Source organism: Fulmarus glacialis, unplaced genomic scaffold, assembly GCF_000690835.1.
Source record: "Fulmarus glacialis isolate BGI_N327 unplaced genomic scaffold, ASM69083v1 scaffold8262, whole genome shotgun sequence".
Lineage (NCBI taxonomy): Eukaryota > Metazoa > Chordata > Aves > Procellariiformes > Procellariidae > Fulmarus > Fulmarus glacialis.
In genome coordinates, this window is record NW_009197122.1 from 104315 (window position 1) to 123802 (window position 19488).

The following is a 19488-nucleotide window of genomic DNA, read 5'->3' on the forward strand; positions in this document are numbered from 1 at the left end:
TATTGAGGTCCAACCCTCCTTTCTGTCCTTACAGTAACATTTCTGTTTCGTAAAACTCATCATGACTTTCTTCCATAAAGTAACAGTTCTTTGTCGCATGAAATCTTCCATTGTCACCCCAGTGATTCTGTCACCATCCTTTAAAAATTTCTCTGCTCTTGGTTTGGATAAAAGAGAGAAGCACTGGCATTTGTGTGCTGTGCCCTTTGTTTCTGAGATGTCGCAAGGCTGTGGTGACAACTGTGAAGTTGGGGATAGCCACAGAGTTGTTACAGACGTGCTGTTTTCCGTTAATGAGAAGCTGGTGTTCATCTGCAGCCCTTCTACGTAATATTTAATCTATAACACTTTATATTGCAAACAGCCCATTATAGCAATAACTTTTTTTTTGTTTCAGGTGCAAAGATGGCTTGAAAGGATTTACATACTCTGCACTAAAGTAAGTAAAGTTTCTGTGAGTATGTAGCTTAAAGTGAAGATTTTGAGGAATTGTGCACAGTGACAGCTGCACTGTATGAAAAGAGTTTTCAGGAGAAAAATCATCGTCTTGTAAAACTCTTCCAACTTTGGGGGTATACAGCATATTTTGAAGAAGGCATAATATGCTGGCACAGGAGGGATCTTCTATATTTGGGACCGTTATTGAAAGGAAATGCAGACATATGGTTGCATGTTTTTGAAGGAGCATTAATTTTTTATCTTTCTAAAACTGGGATTCGTGATTCATAGAATCATTGAATCATTTAGGTTGGAAATAACCCTTAAGATCATTGAGTCCACTGTAAACCTAACACTGCGAAGTCCACCACTAAACCATGTCCCTAAGCGCCTCATCTACACGCCTTTTAAATACCTCCAGGGACGGTGACTCCACCACTTCCCTGGGCAGCCTGTTCCAAGGCCTGACCACTCTTTCAGTAAAGAAGTTTTTCCTAATATCCAATCTAACCCCCACCCCTGGCACAACTTGAAGCTGTTTCCTTTCACTTGTCCTTTTGTTTGTTACTTGGGAGAAGAGACCAACCCCTGCCTCGCTACAACCTCCTTTCAGGGAGTTGTAGAGCGCGATGAGGTCTCCCCTCAACCTCCTCTTCTCCAGGCTAAACAGCCCCAGTTCCCTCAGCCGCTCCTCATAAGACTTGTTCTCTAGACCCTTCACCAGCTTCGTTGCCCTTCTCTGGACACGCTCCAGCACCTCAAGGTCCTTCTTGTAGTGAGGGGCCCAAAACCGAACACAGGATTCGAGGTGCGGCCTCACCAGTGCCGAGTACAGGGGCACGATCACCTCCCTCCTCCTGCTGGCCACACTATTTCTGATATAAGAAATTCATTCGAGATGTCCTCAACTTGCCACTAGACCTTGTGTCTGCCCTAGTGGTCCAGGCTCTCCTAGAATTTACTTCATGATGGGACCCTTTGGTGTTACTCACTTACTTGTAGTTATACAAAGTTCTCCCATCTTTGTTTCTTGTGTCAAAAGTATAAAGACACATTATTCTTATCTGTCCCTTACATACTCTGCTACCTGTCTACCACTCAGACAGCCCAGTGCATGGACAGTGTCAACTCACAGGTGAAGAAAAGAGCTGAAGTCAAGCAAGACAGACTTGCTGTTGCTAGTAGCGGAAAGTATTTTACAGAGTTTTCAGCTATGAAACAGGTGTGGAATTTGATATAATGTGCCAATAGTTAAATAATGCAGTCTATAGTCCAGAAATAAGGACATGAAACACTCTGCACTTTGGCAACATGCAGAAACAGTGCTTTCTGAAATCACCAGTCACATACCAAATGACAAAGTTTTTATACCTTCATCGCCCTCGGCAAGTCTACCACAGTACAGTGTAATTTGGATTATAGTGCAAAGTGCTCGGAAACATCTTGCTGTTATGACCCCTTTTGCCCTTGATATACAATAATTCTACACCTAAGATGAACCGGTACATTGACAATACCAACTTCTGGGTAAAGAAAGAGAGCTGAAGATGAAGCCAAGCAAAACAAAGTTGATGCTCTTGGTGGGAGTGAAAACATTTTGAAGATTTTACAAAATAGATATTTTATAAAAATATTATAGTAATCATCAACCTTTATGTAACCCCATTTTGCTGGAGATAATTGAGATATTTCATGTGCCTTTTTGTTTTCTTATTTGGTGTTCTTGCTTAGTGTGAGAGATGGACTTCCCCAGTAATGTTTTTGTTTCTAGTTTAAAAAAATTCCTACCAGCGATTGTGACCATTATCTGAAGTTTAAATATATGTTAGTGAATTGATCGTTTCAAAGAGAGACAAGGTTTGGCAGCTGTATAGGATGCATTTTCTTTTGCAGACCTGTGGGTAATAACTTCAAGCTTGTCTTAAATCCTTTGGAGACTTAAATTGGGCTTAATATATTTATTTGAGCTATTTATATAATTGTTGTTTTGCTCTGTTTTGTTTTTTCTTTCAGGTTCATTGTAGGGAAATCATTTTCACCTGAAGCAGTGTTTTCAAAAATAGATAAAAAGATAAAGCATTGTGAAAAAATACCGCAGCCAATGAACATACTGGCTCTAACAAAAAAGCTCATGGACAAAGTGTGAGTCAAAGAAAACAAAAGAAAAACAAAACAAAATGAATCATTCTTACTTAGCTCATTTTACTGTTTTGTTACATTGTATTTGATAATATTTTATAATACTTTTGCTTTGCATTTAAGTGTTTTGCATTTCCTTTTTACTGGGTAGTTAGCAGTGACAAATGATGAACTCTAATGAAAGCAAAATTTAAGACCTGTATGTCATAGCAATGACTTGCAACGTGCAGTTGTCTAACAAGGGAGAGTAAATTCAATCAATTCTGAGTGGGAAAGTGGTGGTTGCTTTTTCTGCAGTTTTCAGCAAAACAAGCTTACGGCATGGTTCTGCTGGTGCTAGTAGTGATGTTAAGGAGGGAAAATTGCACAGCAGCAGACCTTACTTATGTCACCTTAAGTGACCATAACATCATCTTTTTGGTGACCTACATCCCTGTATTGCATGAAGGAGAACTGCCTAAGAACAGGATTGGTAGCACCTGGCCTGCCTCCTCTGTCAGGAAATAGGAAATTGCAAAGCAAAGAGTGAGTCTAAAACTGTTTTGCACGAGGTCAGACCTAGACATCTGAAGCTAGGTAAGATAGGTTCCCTCCCAGTCTACAGGATCCAATTTATTGTCCTTTAGTATGAGCTTAAAGAAATGACATCAGATAGCTTTTCAGGCTAATATGTTCAGATGATGTACTTCCGCTGTGCTTGATTTGTCTGCTTCAGGCACATTGGGTACCACAAGGAATCATTCATTTTCAGGGAAGATGGAATAAAAAATTGACCTCTCCAGGAGCAGTTTTATGACCAGATCTTTACCTGCTGACATGCAGGAGAGAAACAAGTCTTCCAAGTGCATTTTGTTCTCAAAGTAGTGGCTTATCTTACTTGCTCAGATAATGAACAAAAATGAAGTGACCTACATCACATGGCAACTTCCTATGATTTGCCGTGGTTTTTAATTGAAAAATATAAGGGAAGTCAGCAGTGCCTTCTCAGGCACAACTGTATTAGACAACAAAAGACTTACAAGGAGAAGGCAGTTCCAGCCATACACAGATTCTTTTAGCTGAGTTGCTTATACCTATTTTGTATTAAACACCCCTTATTCAGTTTGCTAGATATAGTTCATAGCTCTTCCGCTGTTCATGAAATACAAGGATCAAGGGACTATGGGTGGAGAAGAGCATTTTTTCTTTAAGGTTTTGAAACTCCCAACTCAGACATTCAGAAAACTTTCAATTTTCAGTCCTAATGCTCTCACAGGTTTCTCTTCCATATGGTTCTTTTCAATATAATTGAGTCTAAATGCCTGTAACCTGATCACATTCTCATTACAATTTTTGCTACATAAACTGACCTCACAGATGATTTATGGCCATTAGACTTTATAGTACATGATTCAAAGCTTCCAAGATATTTGGCACAGTATATAAATTGTGTAATTTATTTTGCATTAAAACTTAAATACTTGGCTATAGCGAAATATAATGTTCAGACCTGGTATGACATTACTTCTTTTAATTCTACATAATGCAGGGCTAACAACTGTACAATCCACGCGTCCCACCATCCCAAGCCAGTGTCTTTTAAATGCTCAAGGTCAAATTCTCAGTCTGAAGTAAAAGCTACATAAAAATCATCACAGTAGAAGAAATAGGCCAGAAGTGAAAGGATTGTAATTGAGAGAAGTCTCACAGGATATCTCTGTGCATTTGTATGTTCTGCATTGCCCTCCAATGAACCTTACAACGGTATGAAAGATGTAAAGACACAGATAACGGATGCTTGGTCAAATAACCTTCCAGAACCACGAAGCAGAGACAGACCGGGAAGGGACACATCACTTCTCCCTGTTGACCATAGCAGAAAATTTGTTCTTTAATTTTGTATTTAATGTGTAGCGTGGCAAGAGGTTGGATCCAAATAAGTGTGCAGACACTTCTTGCTGTACAACTGAAGTATTGTTAGTTTTTATTGTCCTTTTATGGCATCATAAAAGTTCACAGTGCCCTTCAGTGGGTAATGGGGAGAATGAGTGGTGGGAAAACAGCACTTTATGTATTTTTAGGCAAGAAATATTTATGAAGTCTCCTGTCGATGACGCTGAAAACAGCTACGAGTTAATATGTGTTTCATTGTGCTTTTTGCAGGTGCAAACATGGCCCAAGGCATAGGTGCTGTAAACACTATGGAGATAATTGCATCTCATATTGTATTAAAGTAAGTGCAGAAAAAATCAGATTGACAAACTCTGGCAAAGACAGGGTAAAAGTCTTTAGTCAGAAAAAGCATATATTTAGGAAGTGAGAAAGGAGTCTGTTACTCGTTCTTCTTGTATTGAAAATGTGACAAGCCTGAAAACAGATTTTCTCAATTTAGGACGGGGTGGTGGTGGGGTTAAAGTTCTCCGGTCTTTCAGATTAGCTGGAGAGAATGGATAACATAAAACCTGTGGGAAAAAATGGACTAGCGAGCAAGGAACTTGTTTAACTATGTGATGCACTTCGCGGCTGAGCCCACTTGTGACTCCACCCTAAATAAAGCACTTGGAATGTGCTGCTTCGGCAGCAGCGCGGGTCTGGCGCACGTGCAGCTGCGTGGGTCTGGCACGCTGCTGCCGGGCGCTGGGCTCGCTCCTCCGTTCATTTATTTTAAGGGCTCAGGGTAATGAGAGATTGGTCACAGTTGCTGCGCCCGGGAAGAGCTGTTTACGTCCGGTGGCATAATTCATCCTCCATTATTAATGTGATCAGCGCATTTTTTTCCAGAGGAGTACTATGTAGAGAATTTTTTTGGCTGGCATTGGGTTGGCACAGGTGGTTCCACCTGCTATGCCTGTTTTAGGCGTTGGTAAGACTCCAGAAGATCTCAATCACTTAATTTACCCGTTTTTATATATGGAGCAGCAAAAAATGGATTTGAGTATCTTCATATCCTTTTCATATATATTACTTTCAAAAATAACTTTTTAAAATTAGAATTTTATACACAGTTAATGTTATCTCAGAAGAGGTATGCTTGAATTTAGCATCAGAAGAGGACTAGCACAACATTTATTCATGTATGTTTATTAACAACATCATATTGTGTTGTATTAACACTCTTCTTACCCCGCAGTATGTTATATTGCGGGGTTACACAGTGTAACGTGGATATAAGTTGCGCTGGAGTTGATAGGATTTGGGATGGTGCTTAAGTGTTCTGATGAATTACGATGAGAATATGCAGTAGAGCATTCACGAATAGTTCAGGGTAGTTATGTCACTTTTCTGTTGTAGGTATGACATATATTTAACAGAATCCAGATTAAAATTATGATTTTACAACCTCTCACCACTATCTCAGTCCACTTGATGTTTCATTCATGGGCTCTTTTCTTCAAAGCATAACATCTTTGGGGACACAGACTTTCCATTTGCTTTGTTCTTGTTCGGTGCCTTGCCCAGTAACTTTACTGTTCACTGCCTCCTGGCCCACTTTGAATCCCATTTCCTGAGTGCTCAGCATCGTCTGGGGAGGAAACATTCCCTGTCCTTCATTTGCAGAGTACGCTGTGTTTTCCCCATAGATATCAGTGTCTGGCCTTCAGAATCAATGTCCAGGACTGCAGTGAATATTATATTCAAAACAAAGATTAAAATCAAGCAGAAGTGATTTTATGGGTTGATATGCTGCATTTCCAGATCTCTGCTGATGGTAGTATCTCCTAAAGTGCATCGTTTTTCATGGGTGCCTTGTTATAACTTCAGTCTGCTGCACTTTTACATAAAGTACTGTCTTTCATTACTTAGGCATATTTTACAGTAATTAGCTCTTAACTACTGTTAGTCCAGACTTGCTTCCTGAGCTTATTTATTAATCTCGCACAAAATCCTTATGCATTCTGTGCTGCCTGCTCAGCAGTCAAATCTGAGTACCCTCATAACACTGTACTATTTTACAAGCGCTGTTAGAACAAACAAGTAAGGATTTCTGTTATTGTAATGGAACTGATGCCTCTTCTCCATGGAAAACTGTCATAACCTGCTGGAAGAATGATTGTGTGTGTGACTTCATGGGTAAAGAGAGAGGTGATCTGACCATTACGGAATATAATGAGCTTGAAATGCCTTTAAAATAGAAAGGTGACCAAGAAATAAGAGTTAGTCTTGTTCGGTCGCTGTAGTGGAGTGACCCAAATCTGATTCCAGTTTGTGAGTTCCTCAGATTACAGTAGACCGTCCCCATGCTACTCTTTCTATCCTTTTTTAGGTGAGTAGGAAGATGTGTTAATGATGAAAAGAACAGGAAAACAAAAACGGGATATTTAGGAGTCTCTGCCCTATTCAGTTCTTTATTCAGCATCATTTTGTTCACATTTCATATACCCTCGAAAGGGGATGAGGGGAGAAGAGAACCCAATTGATAATGGAGCTGAACTAAGTCTTGACCTGACTAAAAATAATAATTTAAAAAAAGACATTTTTATAAGACATTTTACATGTGCATTTGAACTATACTTCATTCTTGTACCAGTCTCGTATAGTATCTTAGTATAAATTATTCTTGACTACAATAATATAATCAGGGAAATATCACTGAAGTGGCAGCCAGATCTTTGAATTTCCTGTCTTTCCTGTGACTTCTTTTTAAATTAAAACATGAGTGAAAAATTTTATTTTGATGTATTGGATTTTTAAAGATCCAAAATTCTTAAGGCGTTTTTAGTTCTCTCCATGGCTGTTCCTGGAATCGATCAGTAATAACTGTCAGCTGACACGATTTGAGCATGTTTTTGTAATTCCATATCTGTAAGGGAGCTTTCAAATCTGATAATGATCTGATGAGCTGCTTGTTGCCAAAATTTCCCCTCCGTGCTATATTTTCCCTTACCTTTGAACATCTCGTTTCTCATTATCGTATCTGTGCTTTAATTGTCATCGCATGCTCTTTTTTCTCCTGCTTCACATTTAAATGCACATTAGATACTTGACATAATCCGTGATAGCTTTTATGTAACATTTAGTAATAACATACCACCTGATTTCATAGACTTCCCTTCAAATTTTAAATACTTAAAATGCTTTGGGTTTGTAAATGTCTGAAAAGAGCTACCAGAAGCAGTCAAACAATATTTTTCCTCTCTTGTTATTCTACTTGGTTTCAGTGAGGAGACATTAGCCAGCAGTAGTATTCCAGTTGTCCATTTTTTCTGCTGATGCTGTCGATGACACCAGATGACCCTCACAAGTTACCTAATGACTAGGATGACCAAAAAGAATATGAGATTATTTTCTGGTGCTTGTAATCAATGCATTCTGTCTCTTGAAGGAACATGGGCAACCGTATACCCAGAACAAATCTTAAATATCTTAACTAATTTATTTTAAATACTTATTTTAACTAATTCCTAATATGTTGCAACAGGTTGACTGAGTTTTGGTATGTTGCTGAACTCTGTTTACATACATGTGCTTTTCTGAATTTGAGTTATAGCCAATATCTTGACTGTATTATTAACTTTTTAAGAAATCTGTTTCTCAAAAGGAAAAAAAAAACAGGTTTATTCAATGAGTTCTGCAGATACGTAGTTTCACTGTGCTGCTACTTCTGGCTGATCTCAGTCCCAGCTCAAAGTCTCTGTGGAGAAATGGCTCTTAGCAGATTTTTCTTCACTCACTTATGCTTATTATAGTGTCCTGCGTATACTCTACTGTTTTCTACCTCCATTATCATTTGAGGTCTTTTTATGGAAGAGAAAAGTTACAAAATTGTGCATTGACTATAAGTTGTAATACTTTCTGTGACTCTGAAAAACACCTATAAGTGTGATATGGATTCACCTGGTTGATTTAATGAGCTAAATAGAAAGATTCTGTGCACTACTTATTGCTGTTTGGTGCTCATCAAAACAGCCTCAATCCTTCAGTTCAGCACTTCTAAGTAGGCTACTCATAAAAATAAAATCACGGATATATTTGAGTGTTTCCAGTTGGAATTTATTTAAGTGTTTCCTAATGCAGTGTTCCTCGCCCCATCAGCGTAACCTTTCCTACAGCTGGGTGAAAATGTCAAACATACCATACTGTTTGTTCTCTTGTTTTGGGCTTTGTTCATAACTGCTGGGTTTAGGACTTTCTTTTTATGTAATGGTACCTGGTATCATAATCATCTAATTTTTTTGGAAGACGAGGGCTATGTACTTCACACTAGGGTACCTCTTCATTTTAGGGGCGAATACACGTTCATCTCAATTTTGACATTTTAACTACACAAAATTCACAGTGTATTTACATCTCTGCCTACCTCGCATACCTTTCAGTAGGCATTTTCATTGCACCATCAGAAAACACTGGGTCTTTAGCTGTTCAATATATACAATTTACATACAAGAGTAGCAGACAAAGAAGGGGAAATTCTTCATTCATAGCTACTGGATCATTGAATGACACAATATATTTTCTTCCACTTGGTTCTCATAAACCGCTTCTTGAGTAGCAGGGAGAGTAATTGCTTCAGGAAGAGTTTATTACTGGATTTTTAACCACAATAAAATTTCATAAGCTTTATGATGCATTATAAAGTTCTGTAGGAGGCAAAAATGTTTTGAGTTTCTGAGTTTTTGCTCCATCAAGCCCTCTGCCAGTTGTCCCTGTAACTGGAATTTTCTCGGTGTCCCTGAGTATCTTCTGAAAAATGAACTACAGAAATCATGAGCATTGGGTGCCTGCCTTATTTGCCAATGGTGAATGCACAGACAGTTTTCAGATAAGGTATCTTCCAACCAAAAAAATGATAGATTTTATTAAGAATGATTAGAGAAGTTCAGCCATAGGGTAAGAATAATGATAGGAAGCTTTGGAGGAAGTTATAAGAAACTGGGGAGAAGAATTTGGAAAGAAAAAGTCTGTGTGGTTTTGTGACGTGGTATAAAAAAGCAGATCTGTATCCAAGGTGGAGTAGTAAGAAAAATTCATTGGAACCCACGTTATCCTTACTCAGTAGCTCTGCACATAATCTTCCTTCCAGTTTCGCCCTTTCTCTTGCTGCAGGCGTCACTCAGCCTCCAGTTCGGTTGAGGGAAAGTACGGGAGCACGTGCCAAGCCATCAGGGTCAATTTCTAATTCTCACACTTTCTGAAATTTATTTTTTGTGGACTTTTTCCTCCTTTAGTGCTTTCTCCAGACATTTGAGTGTAGAAGTGCTCTTTTTTTCCACGGCATTACTTTCCTCTATATACCCATTTGTGGTTAAAAGCTGGTCAGTAACCTGGAAATTAAGTCATCAGGATTATTTCAAAGGACAGAATTTTGGAGCAGAAGAGAAATAGAGTTTGTCCCTTGAGGCTTTCCAGATATTCATAGAAATTAAAGGAGAGTCAATTGTCTATGATCTTATTGCCTTTGCTATTTTACAGGGGAATCAGGAAAAAAAAACTGGTCTTGAGTTTGAAGATGGGGATTCATTTTATATAGTATCTGCAGAGTGGGTTTTAAACTGCTCGATGTCAAAAATAAGTACTTCTGTAGATGTTTTTGCTTTTCCTTTTTCTGAATTTGTGGTTTCTTACCACAAAATCTTTCTTTCTTTTCTCCAGGGCTTCATTAGGATGTTTAGCATTGGTTACCTGATCCAGTGTTGCCTTCGGATTCCATCCACCTTCCGGCATCTGTTTACAGAACCATCCCGACTGTTTTCCCTCTTCTACAACAAGGAAAATTTCCAGCTTGGAGCTTTTCTGGGATCTTTCGTCAGTATATACAAAGTAAGCTTATAACATATGGAAATGACGAATGCCATGTTTTTTATTTCACTTTTCGGAATATCATGAAGAGCTAAAAAGTCTAGCTGCTTAAGATTACTGATACTGTTTGCTACAGCATCTCACCGACAAATTCTGTAGTATTGCAGTAATCAAACTGTAAATAGAAAACTAGTCTTCCATTCCATGTGTTTTTTCTATCATTTCTGAGTAAGCCAGATGGATTTTGCAGCACAGTATCAAGATCAGGAGATAGGGAGTACTTCAGAGAAAGTGAATTCAGATTTCAAAGGGACTTGATGTTACACAAAAACATTTTAGTGCAGACACAAGTAGTGACTGCAGTAGCAGCAATACTGTCAGAGAGAAGCCATTTGCAGATTTTTTTGGCTCAAATATCTGGAATTCTTACTTGACGCTAAGTAGCAGGAGATTGCAGAACGTATATCATGTGCAGCTGAGGAGACATTGCACTTACCACTTGGAAATCTACCCTTCTACACCATTATAAGATGACAGATTGCAAACTGAGACACGTCCATACAGCATTGTTGGAATTGATCAAATTATGTTTATTTATGCCAAAAGAGAATGTGACGAAGCACACGCCCTAAGGGAGAATATATTGCATAGTGCAGTGCTGAAGGGGCTTTTGCACTTTTATATGCTTAATCACACGTGTCATTTTTCAACTGCTACTTTACTTGCTCTGCAAAGTTAAGATAATTCTGTATTTTTCAGGGTAAATATTGCTTACTGAAAATTAAAAAAACCCAAGTGTTATTTGTAAACAAAACAGCATTTCACTTGACTTGCGGTCAGATTGAGAGACGAGAATTTGTAAGGATACAGAGTTTAAAATTTTTGATGGCAAAGAGCAACTGGGCTGTTCAGAGTTTATTTGAAAATCAAATTTTTGCTCAAACTTTAAGAAAATAGCCTTTAGAGAAAAGAGTATTTAAATTGCAAAAGCTGAAATTATTTTGATGTCTTTTAAAAGCTCCAATTGCAAATGTAATGTAGTTCTATAGATACTCATTTTACGAGGGTGACATACTCTGACCTTTATTTATAGTTTATTAAGTATGTACTTGGCACTGGTGGGGCCATACCTCGAATCCTGTGTTCAGTTTTGGGCCCCTCACTACAAGAAGGACCTTGAGGTGCTGGAGCGTGTCCAGAGAAGGGCAACGAAGCTGGTGAAGGGTCTGGAGAACAAGTCTTGTGAGGAGCGGCTGAGGGAACTGGGGCTGTTTAGCCTGGAGAAGAGGAGGCTGAGGGGAGACCTCATCGCGCTCTACAACTACCTGAAAGGAGGTTGTAGCGAGGTGGGGGTTGGTCTCTTCTCCCAAGTAACAAGCGATAGGACGAGAGGAAATGGCCTCAAGTTGCACCAAGGGAGGTTTAGACTGGATATTAGGAAAAATTTCTTTATTGAAAGGGTTGTCAACCCTTGGAACAGGCTGCCCAGGGAAGTGGTTGAGTTACCGTCCCTGGAGGTATTTAGAAGGCATGTAAATGTGGTGCTTAGGGACATGGTTTAGTGGTGGACTTGGCACTGCTAGGTTAACGGTTGGACTTGATGATCTTAGAGGTCTTTTCCAACCTAAATGATTCTATGATTCTACTTTCTGTTATTGTTTGCATTCCATAACTTACACAGATTTGGGTTGTATTATATTTTTCTCCCAGTTTGAAATAAGCATGTAGGGCAGCAGAGATTTTAGTCACTCCAAAAGACTGGACCACAGCCAAAAAAAAAGAAATGCTTGATGCATTTTGAATCCAAAGGAATTTCATTATGGACTGCTTTTAAAAAAAGTCCACCTTGTCCCTAAAAGCACTCCAAAATGCCATTGTAGGATTCTAGTAGCTGTACTATTAATATTTTGTGTTCCCCTTATTGTTAATTAATGTCAGCAAATATGGTTTTGCAGAAAATAAGTTGGCCATGGTAGCCTGGTTTCCTTTTTTCAATTAGTTTACAAGTTTGAGTAGGAAAGTTGACTGTCATAATTGCAATGTATCAATGGCTTTGCAAGGAATTTATTTATTTAAAATGTGCACTGTAAAATAGCTAGTGAGATCACATCTGTGGTACTTGTGTCCATTTTTGGACACAGATACCACTTCATTTCTTCTTTTAATTTTAATGTCTTTTTCAAGGGTGGATTCACCTGAGGGCCGCCAAGATTATTTGAGGACTGGGTCATACGATGTGCAAGGAGAAGCTGGGAGAGCTGGTTTTTAAGCTGGAGAAAAAAGGCTCAGGGGAGATTTTATTGCTACCTACACCTCTTGAAGGTGTGCAGTGATAGGTTGAACGGCAGTGGATACAAGCTGAAATGCAGGAGATTCCAAAGAAATATAAGGAAATAAGTTTTCATGTGAGGGTGGGCAAATATTGGAACAGGTTGCCTGGTGAGGCTGTGTAGTCTCCATCCTTGGAGATGCTCAGAACTCAACTGGGCAAGTTCCTGAGCTACCTGCTCAAATTAGACCTGCTTCAAGCTGGACCAGATGATCTCCAGATGCCCCTTCCAATATAAATCATTCTTTGATTCCATGAAAAGCACACATTAGATGGATTAAGAGGCTGACACACGTATCTCAAAGTAGACATCAGCGGGCTGCCATACTGAATTATATAATGTTCTCTCTGTGCCATCAGCACTGGATTTGGCCTTACTAAGCAGATCTCGAACCATTTAGAAGCAAACAGAAATTTACCAGGGATAAAATTTGGAGACAAAGTATGGATTTCCAAAACAGTTAAAAAAAACAACGCAGAGGAGATGGTAGATGTGGAACAATCTGGATCATTTGTTAACCTGCAGTCATCCAAATGAAATATATTTTAATGCAGCCTGAGACACAATTACTTACATCCATTCTGGCCTGAATCACGGTGTATTGTTGTCTGTGTCAACAAACAGGTTATTATGTGTTTCAGTGCGTCTTTTAATCATATGCAGTTCTAACTTTTTAGATTAATGTGTTTTCCTGGTTCCAGAATTTACTGGATGTATGGAAAAATCTCGAGGTGTTTGGTGTGTAGTTGAAAACAGACTTTATCATGGGAAAGAACAAATTAAGATGATGTGAATTCAAGATTAGCTTTGGAATTAGATTGGTATTCAAATTAGATTGATCTGCTCTCTGATTTTGAAAGAAATGGTAGCGGTAAACTGTTAATTAAAACACTGAAATGTTTTAGGTACTGTGGATTATGGGTATTATCACACTAGACTCTTAATTTGTACTGTGTGCTATATTACTATCTTATAAAGGAGTATCTTCAGTCTATGCATTATGAAAGAGAAATAACTAGGGCTAATCCTGCTCTCTGTTCACCTACAGGGTACTAGTTGCTTCCTGCGTTGGGTACGAAACCTAGATGATGAGCTTCATGCACTTGTAGCTGGTGAGTCCATGACAAGAAGTTTATATTGCCTCTGTTGGGGCTCTGCAAATACTTCTCTTGTCTATCCTCCCATTCCCTTTTCAGACTTCTGTGATGAAAATAGGACTGTGTACATCAAGGTTGTGTCAAAGCGACAGTGGTGTTTCAAGTAGCTTCAAATAAAGAGTTGCAATTAAAATTGTAAGGCAAATTCAATCAAATGGTGTGTTTTTTACAGTCAGCTTCAAGGACAATATATTATCGTATGCACAAATGTGAACTTGTCCTTTATTTTCCAGCTGTAGAGATGAGAGGTTCAAATATTGACTCTTCCATACGTGACAGAATACACCTTTGAAAGGATGGGCTTCACTGGATCTGAAGAAGGACCCTTTTGCCATGAATTCTGTGTGGTGGTGCAAGCCCTTCCCTGCTGCTTGTGCCTCTGTCACGTATTGGAACCTCAGAGGTCTCTCTTCCTTGTGGGACGAGAGAGGAAATTTGATGCTGTGCTCCTGAGCACTGAACTACAGATTTATTTCAGGGTTTCAAAACTCTCTGTTTTTTTAATGACATAAACCATATTTTGATGGGCAGCACAGGAACATCACTGAACTTTGTTGTAGCAACAGAAAGCATAATCTTATGCAGTGTCTATTGAGCTGACATACTGCAACAGCAACAATAAATCACAATCTTAACAATGCTTTTGTTTTCTAATTGTTACAGGGTGTCTAGCAGGAATTTCTATGATGTTTTACAAAAGTACTACTATCTCTATGTATCTGGTGTCCAAATTAGTAGAGGTAAGATATTACCCTCCTAACAGAGTTCTTCATTTCATCTATTTTTTCAAGGCACAAAAAGAAAATTAACTTCACAGGCTTTGTCAGACAATTCCAGTATAATACAAAGTTGTGTGGCGGTGGTGTGTTTCAGTACATGTGTGCCAAGAGGCAGTGCCGTTCTGTGGTCTCATTTCTTTCTTATTTTCTTTTCTGTGACTCATTTTAAAAGTCCTTTATCCACTGTTCTGCATGTATACTCTCCATGAATTTTTTTAATCTCCTGATAGCCCTTTGCTTTGTAGCTTTTGCAGATTTTTTGAATCTGGAAGTTCCAAGAATGTCTATTCTGCCAGAAACATAAATCAGACCTAGTCCTTAATTGCAGATTTATTGCCAAAAGCTACAGCTTAACTTCCTGCCTTTGTTCCCTAATTTTGGCATTCAACAATCTAAGATAACTCAAAATAACTTAGGTTTTAGTCTATAGTTGGAGTTGTTTGTCAGTATACTTCAACTGATTAAATTCCCAGCTTTGCAATGAACTTCGTTCTAATTACTATTTTTCAGACTTGAATTATTTCTATGAACTTGTTAAAATTAGGAGCCCGGGAAAAAAAAAGTTTGTAGAGTTTGGGTATGTTAATTATACTTTGCTAACCAGCTTTTGATTTCTTACTGTGATTTTTCCATAAAATCGGGACTTAGTCATGGTTATTTCCCCAGTAGCACCACTGGAAAAAGTTGAGAGCGTTCTCTTACTATGCATCATCCCCGAATCACAAAACTTTCTCCTGCAGACCTTGAGGGCCTCGTTCCCTAGTGATACTTATCCACCTCCATTACCAGAGCAGAATTCATTTCAAAGAATATAAAAAAAAGGAACCTTTTTTTTAAAGTATGAAATTAAATATAAAAAGGGAAGATATACTCTGTTTATTCTTGCTCCTTGTAATCCTAGATCAAGCTCTGAAGGTAGTTCACTTGTTGGTTATATAAAAGCAAATCTGAGTTATCCATACTGACTTTTAGAACACTAGTTGTAAAAAAACAATATTATCTTGTATTGCTGATGGTTTTCTCTGGACTTTGAGACATTGTGGCTGGAGTGAAATAAGAAAAGTGCTGTGTGTTCTTTCTTTCTTTCTTTTTTTTTTTTTACTACTTTTATCATCTTACGCAAGCAAAGGGTAACTGACCAAAGAGGCGTGTGCTGCTTTGGAAGGTCAAGCTGTGCTCAGGAAAATAAACTTTATGTGTTTTCTCAGAAAGAGAAGTATGTGATTTCAAGCTGTTTAAGAACAGTGAATATTCACTTTGTTGGAATAGTTATTGCATTGTTCTTTTGCTTTTTTAAAATGAATTTAACACAGCAAACTTTCCCTTTTTTATCTTTAAGATCTGTACTACCCTTTTAACACCTAAGCTGTTGCTAAGTCCTGTTCTATACATTCATAGCCTCTTATTCTATTGACCTTGGATAACTTCTATAAGCTATCTCAATCAATGTCACGTTTGTGGACATATACAAAAATATATGAGCATAGATTAGTAATGTTGGCATGTTACTTTGAAAAGGTAAAATAAATAAAAAGTAAAAAGCTACTTTTACTTTGTTCATTTTGTTTCGTTCAGCATTTCTTGTTTATTTTCATAGACTATGTACTTCAAAGGCATTGAAGCAGGGAAGGTTCCCTATTTTCCTCATGCAGACAGCATCATCTATGCCATTTCTACATCGATATGCTTTCAGGCAGTAAGTATGTTGTCTTCTAACAGAACATGAAGCTCTTCTAGTTTAAGTCAAATGTTGAATGAAATGAGGAGTACAGGGATACAGTGATATAGAAAAGAGAGTGTGATGTAGTGATTCCAGCAAGATGCTGTGAATCGGGACTCCTGCATCCCGCTTTTGAGTGTCACAGTGGGAAGATCGTTTCTAGGACTCAAATTTCTCGTATGCTTATAGCTGATTACATTATACAAAGCACTGAATTCTTTGGAAAGGATCTCAAAATGCATTGCCCGAGAAGATGAATATAAATGTATGGGCTTTCATAAGCGTATGAATAGACTGTTTCTCAAGGAAACAAACAATATATTGTAATATTTTATGCCTTTTTAATCAACTAGAAGTTTTCACTTTCATCTAACTTGAATTAAAGTTGCCTATTTGAAAGAATCTGCAAAAATTAGTAAGAAAATCTGAAGTTTTGTGTTTGAAACAAGCTGTAGTTACCATCTTTTGCACTTTCCAAGTCAATTACATGCCTTCACCCTCAGTCCTTTTATTGGCTGCATCAGCTAGAAAAGCTCCTTTTCAGTGGTACCCAAATTACTCCAGCATTCCACTACATCTCTCCATTTCTAGACCTTCTGCTTGAAACTTCCCACTGAATGATTTCTGGACCTCCATAACTATATGTATTTTTTGTCCCCCTCAATAAAGAGAATATAAAACGACCCTAAAGCAGTCTTCTGCTGTCTCGTGGTTAACAGGACAGTTCCACTCCTCCACCTCATTGTTCCCATACATTTGGGAATATCTCTCATTCTAGTATCAAAGTGAACTGATATTTTAGTGCTTGGGATGTGACTAAAGGTCTGCAGCATTGAAATCTCCAAAATACTATTGGCAAGGACCATCGTATGAGGCTAACAGAAATAAAGTTAATATGAGAAAAGAGGAAAGGGTTTTTCCATTACTTAATAACTAGTTGGAAAAGGAGCCCAAGACTGGAAGTAAATTACTAGGTTTAGGAGGGAAGAAGAAGGAGGGGGAAATTAGCAAAGGGATCTATGCTGAGATGTTTGTTACTCACTATATTCATAAGTGGAATACCTGGAAAAGTAATGGAATAGAGAGAAGACAGAATTTTGGTTATATAACATTATTTAAGATATGTAACATGAAATGACTGACTCCAGGAAATGGTAGATCACAAAATGCAGGGTGAGTGGGGGGTAAAATAGCAGGTAAATTTGGCATCCACAAGTGCAAAATCACACATGTAGGAATAATAAGGGTTATTGTTGCTTTGTTTGCAATGAGATTTAAGTTAATTGCCACCACTTCTGAAAGATAGTCTTCTGGGAATATCAGTCTGTGCCGGTGGTGGTCATACAGAGCATCGAATTCAGCTGTGAGTGCGCTGACTGCGCTGGACCTTGGCAGGTCATCACAGCTGCTTTCGGTCCATGAATCATGAGATGATTTTTAAAAAATTAAAAAAAAAAAAAAAAAATTTCCATAACTATCCTTTCGCTGTTTTTTGGCAACGTAATGTAGCAGATGAAGCTTTTGCCTGATGCTGTCAGCTGGCTTTGACAGAATACTCTCCTTGCAGGCTGTCATGGAAGTTCAGAACCTGAGGCCTTCGTACTGGAAATTTCTTTTACGACTAACAAAGGGCAGGTATGTAATTGGGCGTGTGTTATGGCTTGTCTAAACACGCCATTGATCACATTCAGCTTTCTATGTCATTCGCTGTCAACAGCAGAGCTGTAGGAGTCCGTAGGGGCTAATTTCCTGAGTATTTACTTCGCTTTTCAAATGGTTTCCAGTCCACTTGAAGTTCTTTGCTGCTGAAGCGACACTGCTAGGTTTAGTCTAATGACAGGAGCAAAGGTTTAAATATAGTTAAGATTATTTAGCAGATGAGTGTTTTACTTGAAGGCTTTTTTATCTTTAGTTCACTTGGAGGGTGGAATGCTTTCAGATTTCAGTGGAATATGAAGAATCCGGTAAACAACTGTACAAGTTGAAGAAATCACTTAGTGTGTACACTGATCGACAACACGGTATTACTACATGTTTAAAAGCGTTACTAGAAACGTCAGAGTATTTCCTAAGAATTCTTTGAAGATTCAGTAGTTTTTTATAGGACATCTATTTCAGTTGGGAAAGGAATTTTTTTTCTTGGACAACGAGTGAAAAATTTTCACTGATTATAACCATAAATTTACACTGTAATATTTTATTGGATATTTTTTCTCTTATTTGCGGCGGGGATCTAAAATGCTTACCTACTAAAATAGATTTTGCTGTATCTGATTTGTAAAAATACAATTTAGTGAAGTGTACACTATTATACTGATGCACTGTGTAGAAACTGATGCAGAAACAAGGCATCCAAATCATGATGTAGATCAGTTTATGAATGGGATTGTAAAAGGTAATGTTTGTCGTGACACTGAGCTCTCCAGACTATAAAAATAGAAGTGAAATCAGAGGCCAGTCCCTGGAGCGTGTTGAACCTGCAGTCCCCAAGGCACAGAACACTCTTAGCTGGACGTGAGGTGACTGAATACATTGCTAGACGTAGTGGGAAGCTTTCCTTGAGATGCCTGGAGGCAGTCTGCAGGCAACCTCTGAGGCTGTACAAACATGATACAGGGGATGATGTCAGTGCAGATGTCCAGTTCTGGCTGCATTTTTCCCTCTTGTGCTAATCCTAAGATAGCTCTAGTTGAAAAAGAGGAGGGAAAAGAAATTCTATTCTGCTCATTTATTTTATCTGAAGTAAATCTCTGTAATAGTAATTTTGACACTGTTTCCATAGAGGTAGATTCTTTTGATGTTTCATAGGTCTTTCACTCAACAATTTTGAAGACTAAAGGGATGGAAATAGATTGTAACACCCATAAAATTGTTACCCACTCTTGGTCAGGCATGGCCGGAGTTTGCGAGGCTGGGATGAGAAAGAGGAGTAGTATATTTTGGTTTGACTTTTTTTGTGATGTTAAAAGTAGAAAGGGACTCTCTCCTTTCCCCTTTTCCACAAGTTGTGTTATATAAAGTGTATCTACACAAAGCACTATTGATCAGATTTGTCAATTTTTTTTTTTTTTTTAAATCTTTATTGCCCGAGATGAAAAACTTGTAGTCTCTAAACAGTGCAGGCTGAAGCCTGTATTTCAAAGATTTGGATAGTCTTTCATGAAGTTAAATAATTTTAATAATTTTATAAATAAATTCAATTAATAACT

At 38.1% G+C, this 19488-nt stretch overlaps 1 protein-coding gene across 1 annotated transcript; it reads left to right on the plus strand.

Annotated features, from left to right (window-relative positions):
- The first annotated feature begins 217 nt into the window (after positions 1-217).
- On the plus strand, positions 218-17948 carry TMEM135 (transmembrane protein 135). Its single transcript, XM_009572420.1, has 9 exons — positions 218-327; positions 398-439; positions 2452-2580; positions 4720-4789; positions 10147-10314; positions 13672-13735; positions 14444-14520; positions 16157-16255; positions 17847-17948. Exons 1-9 carry the CDS (start codon positions 218-220, stop codon positions 17946-17948), a joined length of 861 nt encoding a protein of 286 aa, XP_009570715.1.
- The last annotated feature ends 1540 nt before the right edge of the window (positions 17949-19488 follow it).

What these genes read in the sequence shown, in the direction of transcription:
- TMEM135 (XM_009572420.1), top strand. Translation starts at nt 218, where the DNA reads ATGTCGCAAGGCTGTGGTGACAACTGTGAAGTTGGGGATAGCCACAGA. An exon ending in TTCATCTGCAGCCCTTCTAC is followed by an intron (nt 328 to 397) that starts GTAATATTTAAT and finishes TTTTTGTTTCAG; the next exon opens with GTGCAAAGATGGCTTGAAAG. An exon ending in GCATCTCATATTGTATTAAA is followed by an intron (nt 4,790 to 10,146) that starts GTAAGTGCAGAA and finishes TCTTTTCTCCAG; the next exon opens with GGCTTCATTAGGATGTTTAG.